The sequence below is a fragment of the Procambarus clarkii genome, chromosome 52 (assembly GCF_040958095.1).
Source record: "Procambarus clarkii isolate CNS0578487 chromosome 52, FALCON_Pclarkii_2.0, whole genome shotgun sequence".
NCBI lineage: Eukaryota > Metazoa > Arthropoda > Malacostraca > Decapoda > Cambaridae > Procambarus > Procambarus clarkii.
In genome coordinates, this window is record NC_091201.1 from 31,712,031 (window position 1) to 31,725,718 (window position 13,688).

Here is a 13,688-nt window from a genome sequence, read left to right on the forward strand (position 1 = left end):
CTTAGTTTTGTTTTCATTAACCACCAATCCCATATGGTGACACAGGTTTCCGAAATTGTCCAACACTGTTTGAACCTTTGAAATATCTTTGCCCTGAAACAAAATATCATCGGCATATATGATCGGAGTTACTCCATTTGAGTATCTCTCAGATGCTATCTTATTCATTAGTACATTAAACAAGGTGGGACTCAACACTCCTCCCTGAGGTGTGCCGAGTTCAAAAGACCTCACACCTGACATACAACCTTGATACCACACCTGAGCCTTCCTTTCGTAAAGATATTATAGAATTTTCATTGATTTACAAGGAGCTTTTGATAAAGCCAACAAAGAGGTTATTTTATATGAATTAGCTAGTCTTGGTGTTAAAGGGAAATTATTGCGCTGGATAGGGGATGATGTGTTGTCGCGGTTCAAGGGAAAGCGGGCTGTTGTTGTGGTAGTTCAAGAAAAAAGCGAGGACGACGTCCGGGTCGCAGCTGTCTGCCGCAACACCGCTATTCCTCTCCTGCTGCTCACCTCACACTCCTCATCCAGTCCTCACAATGAGTATCAGCCGAAATAAACCACAAGATATCAAGCAGTTGATGCAAGAGCAGCTGAAAACAAAGGCTGTCACCAAGCAGATTGATTCTCCATATGCCAAGTATCCTTAACCTGCTGGTGTGGCTAGCGTCAGTTTTAATACTTTTTGAAGAGTCTTGTTTACATATGATTGTTGTATGTCTTATGGGTTTGCGTCCTGTTAATGAGAGTTGTGAAGCTTGTTTTAGGAATTCTTTTGAAATGTGTTAATATCTTTCAAAATATTTTTAATATCTTTGTTATGTAGTTTATCTTGAGATGATTTCGCGGCTTAGCGTTCCTGCGGCCCGGTCCTCGAACAGGCCTCCTTTTTGTTACACATACCCAGGAAGCAGCTCGTAGCAGCTGTCTAACTCCCCGGCACATATTTACTGCTAGGTGAACAAGAATATCAGGGTGAAAGAAACCATGTTCATTTGTTTCTGCCTCCACTGGGGGTTGAACCCGGAACCTTTGAACTACGAATCCCAAGCACTGTCCAGCCTAATGTAGTACATTGGCCCAATGTAGTACAATTACTTAGAAAAGTTTCCAGAGTTGCCTGATTATTGGTTTTTGTTTGACATAGTCAGAGAAAGGAAGCCTGTTAGACCTCAAGGTCCCATCCTCCCCTAGGGCCACTGACTTTCCCCAAGATGCAACGTGCAACATTTATTTGTTTTTCATTTATTTTTTAGATTTATATATACAAGAAGGTACATTGGGTTTGTGGGAGTGCATAATACTGATATTTTTACATTCTTACCTTGAGGTTACCTTGAGGTGCTTCCAGGGCTTAGCGCCCCCGCGGCCCGGTCGTCGACCAGGCCTCCTGGTTGCTGGACTGATCAACCAGGCTGTTGGACGCGGCTGCTCACAGCCTGACGTATGAGTCACAGCCTGGTTGATCAGGTATCCTTTGAAGGATACCTTCTTGCAAAGCCATTAACATGCATAGCATTTTGGGGATATCAAAGAGAGATTTATTTCTTGTGTGGTGATCATGGGTTATATTACATCTCGAGGAAGTTTCAGATCAGGATTTGCATTTAGGAACAAGGTTTTGTACATGTAAATAGCACAAGAGAAGTGTGGAGTGAGTGTATGTTTAGCATGTTTAGGGATTTAAACAGAGGAGCTGTGTGTTGTGTGAAAAGTGTTTGTTATTGTTCTGATAGCAGATTTTTGCTGGGTGATCATGGGCTTAAGGTAATTTGCAGTAGTTGAACCCCATGCACAGGTACTACATGTAAGATAGGGATATATTAGAGAGTATTATTATTATTATTAACATCTCTATTGACAAAATCAATTACAATTTTTCAATTAAGTCTTATTAAAGTGAGGATAATGCTGGTATTCACTGTCACACAGGAAAGAGGGTTATACACAAGACAATAAGTCTAAACTGTAGGCTGAAGCACATATATATCATGGTTACAATCAATGTTTTAATGTATGAATATGTGAAAACAACTTTCTATTGTGCACTGCCACACAAGGGCAGGGATGGGTTCATAAGTGATGCAGCTTAGAAGTAATATACATCATAATTGTTCTTCATTCTTTAAAATGGACAAGCAAACTTTGGATAAATTGTTAGGATGTCGTCAAGAACACCTTAGTCAATCAAATAGTTACACAGATGGTGGTACAATAGACCAGGAGGACTAAAGTCTTTTACAGTTTCACATTCAACAATATAGTGTTCCAGTGAATGCATTAAAGGTTTATCACAGAGTTTACAATCTGAATATTCTGGTAGTGGCTCAGCCTCACTAACCTGCCAGATATAGCCAAGGCGAATTCGCGTAATGACACTATCACATTATCTGGTCCGGTTACTATGCTGACCATACAAATACCTATTATTACAAAAGTTGTCATAGCTTTTAATACTGCAGCTTTCAGGTCTCTGGGCATTTCTTAGTTCTACTAAATCTGAATTAATTTCTTTAATTTGTATGTTTCTAATAATTGCACTAGATAGTCCAAAGTCATAATCAATGTTTTCTTTCCTGCAAGCCTCATTGGCCAATCGATCTACAAAGTCATGTTTTCCAACTCCGACATGGGATGGGAGCCACACAAATTTTAATTAGAGAGTAGTATAATTAGATGAGAGCAGAGTGGGAAACATAATATCTGATTTATAGAGAGTATACCAACAGTTTTTGAGACTTTTTTGGCCATGTGTTGTTTGTGGGGGCTGTAGTTGAGTCTCTATGTATAGGCCAATTAACTTTCCATCATTTTTATTGGTGATGTTAACATCAACAATAAAAACAAGCAAAAGCATGTTGTTGCTGATTTAGGGGCGACGACAATCAATAGATTGAATGCACCCAACATTTATTTAGGTCCTTGGCACCTGTTTACTGCATGAGTCCAGGACATAGGCCTGTATCCAAATAAGAGAGAGCTCTCTTAATATACTGTCTTTAGATGCATTATAAATTAGGAAGATGTAACCATCACTGTGTGACCTGGATAGAGGTAAATATTATTATGAAATATCCAAGAAGCACAGTGCCTCATAAGCCCATATCCACCAATTGACAATCCTGAGATTAAACCTGGGTTTAATTGAGGTTTCAAAATAATTGAGGAATTGTCTGAATGATGAATCATTATTTAACCAAGTGATTGTTGTGACATGGGATACAGATCCATTGAGCACTGCATATGTGAATACAATTAAAAGCATAACTGCTCTGCTTCAACAATTTATGTTACATTTTCCTGTATTCAAAAATTGTCAAACCCCCTTGAGCATTTATCCAAGTATTGTAATACAGTGCCCCATTTTCATGCCTCTACAGAGTTTAAAGTAAGTGAGAGCTCATAATTCAGATAAATCTCAATTACTGATTAGAAAACATTTAGCTTTTTCTGATAATGTCGGCTACCTAATGATATTTACAGCATACTGGGAACTAACTGTGTAATATTTTTGGTCAATGACAGATGTCATTGCCTAACCCAGTTTTATTTAACTAAACATTCTGTGCCTTAAAAATGAAAAAAATCTCATGGATGTACATAATCTTGGTGCCTGGTTGGAAAGAACTTGATATTGCCTAAGGAAGTACCTTACTTCAAATCAAACTTTTCATCCACACACTAGGCCTTATTTTAAGTTTTTTACTTTGTAACTTATGTAATGAAGCTTTTCTCTTATTTTTCTATAGTAGATGAGTACATATATTGTTTTAGAGAATTTCCTTAACAAAATATGCCAGATACAACAGCCGGGGACAGCTGATGTGCGTGGTGTGCGGAACAGTGGTGAAGAGTGCAATCATCTGGCAAGCACATGTTAATAAGAGATCTCACCTGGAGAATCTTACATCACTCAAGAAAAAGCAACAGCAGGTGAGCTGTGCATATGTTATAGTTTATTTGAAATAAGACCTATAATTTTACACAGGAGGGTTAAAAATCAAAATGGTACAGTGGCACCTTGTTTTACGAATTTAATCCGTTCCAAGAGACGGTTCGTACACCAAAAATTCGTAAACCAAAACAAATTTTCCCATAAGATGTAATGTAAATTGAATTAATCAATTCCACACACCCAAAAATATTAACTTAAAAATACATTTTAAACAGAATACTATTCATATTTTTTACTATGCCTTACCTTTATTGAGGACTCTAGTGACGGACGATGGCGAGGAGGGGGGAAGAGAGGTAAGGTGTTAGTGTATGGATGGGGAGTCCCCTTCCATTATAATATCAGACAGTGATGACATTTCTTCCATTTCTCTCTCTCTTATGTTTTGCAGGCATACCACTAGGACCTGGTTGTGGCTCAATGCTTGCTTGTCTTATTAAGAATCTGTCTATAGATGCTTGTTATTTTCCTACGTTTAAACACTTGTCTGCACTGAGGTATCACATTGTCATTAAAAAGGTCAGTGGCCTGCTACAGCTTTATCTGGGCAAGTCTTTTAAGTGCAAAACTACAGTTTTTCTCATACTGCACACATTTCCTTAATGAAGAAGGGACATCCTCTACTGCCTCTACTCACAACTATTTTCTTAGGTTGAACTTTACCACTGATTTTTTTTCTTGGTACCCATGGCATGATATATAATAAGAACTTTTATGTTCAGAAACCAAAAAAAAAAGCAGAAAAACAATGAAATTCTTCACATCGAATTCAAGCACTGTCGTCACTAGGGGGGAGGGATACACTTGTAAACCTGAGCGTGCCTCGCCCAGCAGAACCATGTGGTCGACCCATACAAGTACTGTATCAACAGACGACGCATATTCCAAGACAAACTTCGTACACCTATCAAATTTTACGAGGCAATTGACTTTGTATACCAAAAACTTGTAATCCAGGGCATTCATAAACCATGGTTCCACTGTACTGCTCTTCCATCCAGTCCTACTTCAGGGCCTAGGCCTTAATTTTCTGTTGTCTCTTGGAAAAATATAATGTGGCCAGTTTTTGTGTTCCTAAGGGACAAGCAGATGGTCACATTGGTATTTAGGCCTCAGGCTAGGCACTGGAACTGGTTAGGTTATTCAATGCTTAGTCAGATTGCAAATGTCTTTAAAAATGTGGGACTTGCAGGCATGGATGGATCCAAACAAAAGGAAAGGTAAGCATGCCCAAGCTCTAAATAATGCCACTTAAGTAACAAAAAGGGATCAATTTCTTTTTAAAGTAAAGGTATATTATATGTTAGAGCATATATTTTTGGTGGAAGCATTTTTTCTAAACAAGGTTCACCTGCACTAATCATAACAGGATTGAACGTCGGGAGCACTGTCTCTATATCAATGAGAGGTTTGGCCTCTAAATTTGAGCCTTACCTGGAGTGGTTTTATCTCGAAAGTTGTGTTGTTTTTTAACAAATTTTCCTCAAAGGAAAGTGGGAGGTTCCTTTTACAGTTGCCTTCTTTTTCCAATGCTGACCTTGGACATGAATAAATTTTGTATCCATTCCAATTATTATTGCCATGAGTGACAATATAGTGTCCTTCAACAGGACCCTGTTTTATTTTTGGGATGGTTTGTCCATTTCATTGTTTGCCATGGTCTCTCTTCTGTAGTGGCTTTATGCTTTTACAGTATCTTCGGGTAACATATTGGTCCTTTGATAGTGTCAAAGGACTTGTTACATCTGTCAAAGGACTTACATCTGCTTGTTACTTTGTAGAGTGGTAAATCAGGTACAGGTGTATCCTCGTTCCCACAAGTTGTAGAAGTTCACAACTCTTAAGCCGTTCTTTTTCCACCCTGTTCTGGTATCATCTCTTGATTCTTCACCAAGTGTCAAGTTGAACATGGCTAGGCTGAAGGCATAGAGGGGTAGCACAAGTTGGTGTTCTTTATGATGACAAGTAATGTTTTGAAGGTATTTAAATATGATCCAATGAACCTTCCAATGTTCATTCCAGGCTGGACTAAAAATTCTTCAGTGTTCCCCTAGCACTAGTGTAACACAGTGTGGATTTCTGAAAAGATCTCAATTGTGCCACTGCAGTTTGTTGACCTGCCCTGGGGCCAGATTCATGAAGCACTTACGCAAGCACTTACGAACGTGTACATCTTTCCTCGATCTTTGATGGCTTTGGTTACATTTATTAAACAGTTTACGAGCATGAAAACTTCTTCCCATTCAACTGTTGTTGTTGTTATAAACAGCCTCCTGGTGCTTTGGAGCTCATTAACTGTTTAATAATTGGTAACAAAGCCGCCAAAGATTGAGAAAAGATGTACAGGTTCGTAAGTGCTTTCGTGAATCTGGCCCCTGATATCCAGATCCTGCCCAGGAAGCCATATGGAGCAACCAAGTGCTATGCTCACAATCATTCTTTTCAGTATAATTTAAGCCTGAAGTTTCCACTATCTTGATAAACATCCAGGTGCATACCAAAAAAAAAAAAATAATAATAATTTTTTCTTCTAAACCTGTTAATTTGTGTTCACTGATCATGGGAAAAATAATAAAAAAATCGTAAGTGGCATATATTGCCCGCTATAGGGTGGGGAATTCTGGCAAAAAACAGGCGCTGACTCAGCATGCGTCCCAGACGGTCTGTTGCTCCCAGCTGTCAGGCAGGAGTGGCCACAAAGAGATAATTACCTAATTATTTCAATGTCTCCGATTGATTTTTCGTATTTTTTTTTGCTGTAATATTATTCAATAGTGTGTAGTGTGATATATTTATATAATAAAATGAGTGAATCATCGCTGTACTCAAAAATATGGTGTGCATATTGTTGATTCAATTATTATGTTCATCAAACAGTGAACAAATACTTTGTTGGTTATTACACTATATACACAGGTTATATATAAGTATCTGCATGTTTTGTTCACCATAACGAACCACTAAGTTGCTATTATGAGTCAAAAAATAGCGAGAAGTGACTGCTACACACCAGCCAGCCACTCGCTGCCACTCACTCGCCCACATTCTCCTCCCACCATACTGTTTTTGCTTTTATATACAGACGTTATATATAAGTATTTACATGTTTTGTTCACCATAACTGTACATCTCAGCTTGTATGGTGAGTAAAGGCACAAAGACGTAGCTATTCACACAGTCAGCTGGTGGCGGCCACCCTCAAGGCCAGACGCACTAATATTTCTCCTCCAACAATACTGTTTGTGGTGTTATTACGCTATACACACACATTATATATATAAGTATCTACCTGTTTTATTCACCATACTTGTACAGGTAAGCTGGGATGGTGCCCAAAGACCATAGTGGTCACCAGTAAACAACATAAGTCGTGCAGACGACGCACCTCCCTCACCAAAATGGCGGCTCCCAACCTACTCCTATTGCTGTTATTACACAATATACACACGTTATATATAAGTATCTACATTTGTGTTCACCATAGTGAACCACTAAGCTGGTATGGTGAGTGCAGTCAATAAAAGGTGGCCACACACAGTCAGAAGACAACGCCACCACCCTCCCTCCCACAGCATTACTCCTCCCTCCATGGCGCACAGTGCTAAATATCACCACAATCCTGCTATTATCAGAACCCCGGTCAGTTTTATCAGTCAGGGGTCTTCTGTATTAATATCATCGCTAATAATAGCAAGAACATGTATATTATGGCATTTTTAGGCGATGCTGTGGTCACAAGCTGAACAGCAGTGCTGTGAGCTCATGCTGCGTGCGTCAGGCTTGGTAGCTCACTCAATACTGAGGCCCCTCACACTTTGGAATTTGGCCCACAATTTTTTTTTAAAATGGTGTCTGTTTACAAGAGCCCTGATAAAGGTGTGGTGAGCCCCGTGTATCCGCGGGCCATTTAAATCTTGCGCGGTACTCCAAAACATCATATGATGCGGAGCGCAAGTTACTGCAAGTCACTCAATGCATCATATGATGTCTTGCGCAACTAAAGTGTTAAACATTGTCACTAAGTGCTATCACCATTTCCTAGCTGCAGATATACTGAATAAAGTGAATATAATTAAAATACCAGTATTCTGTAAATATTATGCAATGGGTGGGATATACGTTGTAACAACTGAAGCTGTGTTAAAATAAGTAATTGTATGGGAGGCAGTGGCATACGCCCTTGTACACAATATGGAGTCAGAAAGTAGTCGACCTGACTTAGGAACATGGGTATCTCCCCCTGGGATTAACACATCAGAATACAAGATGGCCGTCACCTTTGTTCTAAAAGCAACATGTAATGAAGTATTTAACAATCACAGTAATTACAGTAACAACTAATTGCATTAAGTATGTAAGCTAGGCCAACATGAAGGTACAGCTTGAGATCAGAGTGCATACACAGTCATTATGAAGTAATGTCATGAGTAGGAGGTACTAGGTCGGTGGGCCGCTGATGACGTAGCCGAGGCAAGGAGATCATGCAGTTGACGTGACCACAATCTCCATATTTAGTAATTCACAACGTTCAAATTCAGATCACTAGCGAATATTATAATTGGAAGTAGCCTCTCCCTAAGATGCCTGTACAATTACCATCAGTTTATAAGAGTTTAACCAGCTGGGTTGTTCAGTACAATAGAGATTAGTTGTTCAATTTAAACCCTGCTTAGTTAGTAGGCCTGGCGGAGTAATACCCTCTAGCGCTGACTAGCTTCGAGGAAGTCTAGGTAGGGCAGAGTGTGGGCTCAGTCAGCAATTGGAGAGGTCACCCTCACTTCTCCTGAAATCAGCAGTCCATCAGTTGGTTTCAGAGACAAGGTATAGTTGCTACGTTTTTGTATAGGGAATAATTCACTTTTGCCTCAATAGGAAGTGTTCAGGTTAGGGAGTGATATTTATTAGTTGTTGTTTAGATCTTACTTAAATAAATGATTAGCTTGTTCTCTGTATTTTATTATTTCCATGAATGTTTTAGCATGTCCTTGCCCCATGGTCTCCATGAGTCTGAGTTTATTTGGGCCACAAGCCTAGCAAAGTTTCCAAGATCATATATCCCCTTATTTTCGGTATTCCCACACTTAACGTAGATTCATCCCTCCTTTTCCAAGTAATTTGGGGAGTAAGCCCCAAGGTTTTAATGATTGATTAATTGGTCCAGACCCCGATTAATTGACGTTTTTGGTTTAATGGTCTAGTGGTGGCGGCGTAAAGGGATCCCTTGAGTTTGCTAGAAAACCTAGTACGACGTCACGTGGCTGTAGAATCTTAGCCAATTGAGCGGCTAAGACCACGTGGCGTGGGACTTGGCTATAGAGTATGCTCTGGGGTCCTTTGGAATTCGGTTCAAGTTTCAGTAAGCATATTCACGGACAGGGTAAAGGACACAGTAGAGCTAATACCGGTCCCGTGTTACAACGTTACCGTGATTTCAATGTACACCCATTTATTTCTTTATCTACTTTGGGGTGCAGTAGGAGTTGCTGAATACCTGAGAGGGACTACGATGTAATAATATAATCCACAAAGTACTTGCACAAATTTAAGGTATCATAAGACAAGCATATATCGTAATGAAAAGTGTATTTTAAATATCAGAAAAACTTGTGCCATGTATGTCTACTGTATTAGTGTTTATTAAGCCAAATTTGCTGTTAATCATATTATACTGTATGTTGCTATGTACAGTTTGAGAAAACAATTTTTGCCTGGGAACAGATGAAAGTTGAAGTAAACAAGGCTTTAACAAAATAATGATAAGATATATCTTCATTATGCTTTGTATAAACACATAATTTAGCTGTGTGATTTACAGTTAAACAATCAGCCATTAAGCAGCAAGAGTAGCAGTGCCAAATCATCGGGGCAACTCAAACGACCTGCTTCTCCTGTCGCTCAGTCTCCCAACAAGAGAGCAGCAACAAGTGCAAGTAAACCTAAAGGTGAGCTGCAGGTATATGTCGTCATTTTAGAATACTCTACTTGTTTGTGTCAATATGATCTTCTATACTTATTTTGTGATTACTGTACCTTAATTGTGGTCTCATTTTATTTACGGAGGCAGAATTGGTATTATTAATAGAACTGGTATTAACAGGTATCTTAAAGAAGGTCAGTATAAACTCCTCATCGGATGACAGTGATGAGGAAGAACAGAAGCCAGTTTTAGCAACACAAATTAAAGAAGAAAATGGTACTACAAAGGAAATATCAAATGGTAAGCTGCCTTATACTATATTTAGAATATGCTGGTATGGTTATCATATGTTCATTTGTTTGTTTTATATGTTAATTTCACTTGACTGTACAGTATATGCATCCTTGTGTTTTCACATATAGACATTGTGATTATATTGTGATATTGATTCAGGATTGAGGGTTGAACAGTAATGAGTAATGATGGGTAACTAGTTTAGTTGGAAGCAGATTGGTGGAGAGATTAAATATAATTTTGACAAATCATGAGAAGTCTCTAAACTTAGTTATATGAAAGTTGGGTATTGATGTAGAAATTTTGAAGTGTGATGGTGATTGTTTTTAACGTGGAAGATACAGTGAATGATGAGTGTTTTCCCAAGTTTCATTACAGCATCTTAATCTTTCCTGATTGCTATCTTCTATATTTCTTTCATTCTTAGCCTTCCCCCTTGTAAAAATAGTAAACTGTTTAATGGTGATGTTAATAACGAACTATTATATTGGTAATTTTATTATGCAAGATGAACTTATTATATTATTATAATTGCAGGGGTTCCTGAAGGCTTCTTTGATACAGAGGAAACTCCTCCAAAATCTCAAGAAGATGAATCAATATACCAAGAAAGACCACCCAAGCCCAAAGATCCACCAAAACCTAATACAACGGAAGTTTTACCGGAGGGATTCTTTGATGACCCTGTGGCTGATGCAAAGGTATGAACACTTAAATGTTACATTTTCCATTCACCACATAATCATCTTTTGAAAGACATTGAAGATTTTGAATATCCATGATATTACATATTCTTGACATATCCCTCTCCCCATTTTTAATTTTAAAATATTTAGTATGCCACCACTAACATACACAGAGTTCTGGCTCTATCGCATAAACTTTGTTCAACAAAGTTACCGTGTGTTGGTCACATTGCCATGTCTGGAGCAATCCAATAGCCCCTTCATTCTGCAGTAAGTACTTTACAAGCAATAAATAAATAAATCCATAAGAGCAGTAGCAAAATTTTTGTCTTGTTCAGTATTGAAAATGCTTGATAATGGTGAATTTTTTTTACATTAAGAAATATAATTTATGAGAGACATAAAGACATTTCTTTGCTTTAGGCACGCAAAGTAGAATATAAAGATAAAGACGCTGAAGAGTGGATGTCATTTATGCGTGAAGTCTCTGCCGCTGAGCAGGAAAGCAGAATGATCATTGAAGAAGATAAAGAAGAAGCTGCCTTAGCCACTCAAATTGAACAAGCCAATGACCAGATTGCTTGTTTAGAAAGGTAAGAATAGATTAGTTGAAAAAATACCAATGCATTGAGAAAATTCTTGGAACAGAACAGGAATCATATACTGTGTGTGTGTGTATATATATTTATTTATTTTACAGTGTATCATGTTATTGTGATTTCCTTGTGTACAAATGCATTAATTGAGCTATTCCATTGAAATTTGTGTAGCCCAGCCAGGGAGATGGGGTAAAATGGGAGGTGAAGTGTGGCCTAGCTGAATCAGTTAGCTGGTCTAGCTGAATTAATGTCAGCTGGCCATTGAGAAATCTGTAACCTTATTGGCTTCTGATATTCCATCAGGCTCCTCAGTGTTGTCCTGCATACAATATTCTTACTATTTCTGTGGCTGTTGCTGTGCCGCCTCTTATTTTTTATTTATTCTATTTTTTTCTCTCCATGGTGGGTGGGGATATGAAGTCCTCTGTTGTTTATATCAATATTTTCTAAATCTCTATCTTGAGATGTACATATATGGATGATTGATGATAGGAAGGTGCAATGATGATGTCATCTTTTGATAGTGTTGGGTTCTCCATTATTTTCTCCTATATAGCCCTTATAGCCTGCCTTTCTTCAGAGACAAAAGTTTTTAGGGCAGAACTTTGCATTGTAATATGCTCTATGAAAGTTAATAATAATGAATTGACATTTATTTGTTATTGTCAAATACTGTTAAGGTTCTCTAATGTCTCTGGAGCCCTACTAATCCCATCATAACAAAAATTCAACACCGGTTGCCTATCATCTTCAGCAACTATAGACCATAGAGCTTTATTGAGTACTTAATCATATTGGTGCTGCTTCAAACAATCTAGCTAATGCAGTATCTAAAGCAGGCACTCAAATGTGTCCCATCTCTTCAACCCCCTGCACTGTGCACTTGATTTACACAGCAATCCCCATTGTGCAAGAAAAAATTCTGAGAAATTACTTTTCTTGGGGGCACCCCATTGGCTCTCTGAAGCTATTTTACTGATCAAATGCCATACTATTTGAGTGTCATCAGTCGCAGAGTTCTTTTAAGTCTACTGGGGACCACGAGCCAGAACCTTCCCCCCTCCCTCAAGGAGGCAAAGGGAGCAGTGGTCATGAGCACTTTACATTTAATGTATGTCCTCTTGCCATTGACCAGGAAAGGCACCCAGAAAGGTAGGGGAATCAAAACAGACCATTGCCTGGTTAAAAAGTGCACCACAAGCTCGAAAGAACTCCCCCAGTAAGCAAAAAAGCAAAACTTCGTCCAACTAAACCCCCCTGCTCATTAGCTCCACCCCGTCCCCCCCCCACCCCATCACAGGGGGAGGAGGAGCTGGCCGAGCTAGGTCGCCGCCACCCTCCAGTTCTGTGACTGATGTAGTCGTGCCAAGTGGTTGCTGTCACAGTGGCTCCATGTTCCCGTTTTCTTTGGTGTTTCACCCTTGCGGCGGTGTTATGCATGGAGGTATGCATGTTGCCACGAGTTTTGAGTAGTGGAGCAGCATGCACCTAGGGCCCCCCTTTCCTAGGTGCTCTGTAAGTTACTGCCCTTGCATCTCAGGGTTATCTTCCCTGGAGCGTTCGGGGAACATTCGCCATTAGGGGGCTTCCCCACTTGTGGTTGTCCTCGCTTTTGGGGTGAGTCTGGGGTCTTAGACTTTCCAACTGGCCTCGGGTAGGGGTATGTTTGTTAGCTGTTGGGGCACACTGTGGCTAGCGCAGCCTGCTTTACTATCAAACTTGGTGGCCGATGGTTTCTCTCTGGCTGCTAGTTTGCTTGTGTGATTTTGGGGGCTGTGTTTTATTTTCATTTTGTTGTTTTAGCCTGTTGTGGCAGTGGAGTTCTGCCTAGCTCTTTGTTTGGCTTAGCTTAGGTTGTGGTAGTGGTGGTCCTCTGTTGCCCCCAAGACTTCACAACTGCTATTTGCAGTCAGTTTGCCTGCTTTAGACAAGGTTTATTGGCCTAGCTGGCCCCAGTGCCTGGGGCTTCTTGTAGGGCTTATTCGCTCTACAAGTCCTGGAAAACCCCTGTGGGCTCGGTTGTATCATGGTACTTCTTCCAAGCTCACTCTCGCCTTGGGCAACTTTGAGGGTTCTTCGTCGTTCCTGCCTCCGGGAGACGATCATTCGTTCTGCCTCTGTCATGCTGCCTAGGGGTCAGGGACACCTGCCGCCTGGAGGTCTGGGGACACCTGCCGCCTGGAGGTCTGGGGACACCTGCCGCCTGGAGGTCTGGGGACACCTGCCGC

General features: G+C 39.7%; 1 protein-coding gene across 1 annotated transcript in view; it reads left to right on the forward strand.

Annotated features, from left to right (window-relative positions):
* The first annotated feature begins 395 nt into the window (after positions 1–395).
* LOC123763531 (zinc finger protein 830) overlaps positions 396–13,688 on the forward strand; it is a 31,887-nt gene continuing 18,594 nt past the window's right edge. The window contains exons 1-6 of the mRNA XM_045750664.2: positions 396–649; positions 3,810–3,942; positions 9,780–9,906; positions 10,062–10,181; positions 10,713–10,876; positions 11,285–11,454. Of these exons, the coding sequence (XP_045606620.1) occupies positions 549–649; positions 3,810–3,942; positions 9,780–9,906; positions 10,062–10,181; positions 10,713–10,876; positions 11,285–11,454 (815 nt within the window). The 5' untranslated portion in view covers positions 396–548. The remainder of the gene's footprint in view (positions 650–3,809; positions 3,943–9,779; positions 9,907–10,061; positions 10,182–10,712; positions 10,877–11,284; positions 11,455–13,688) is intronic.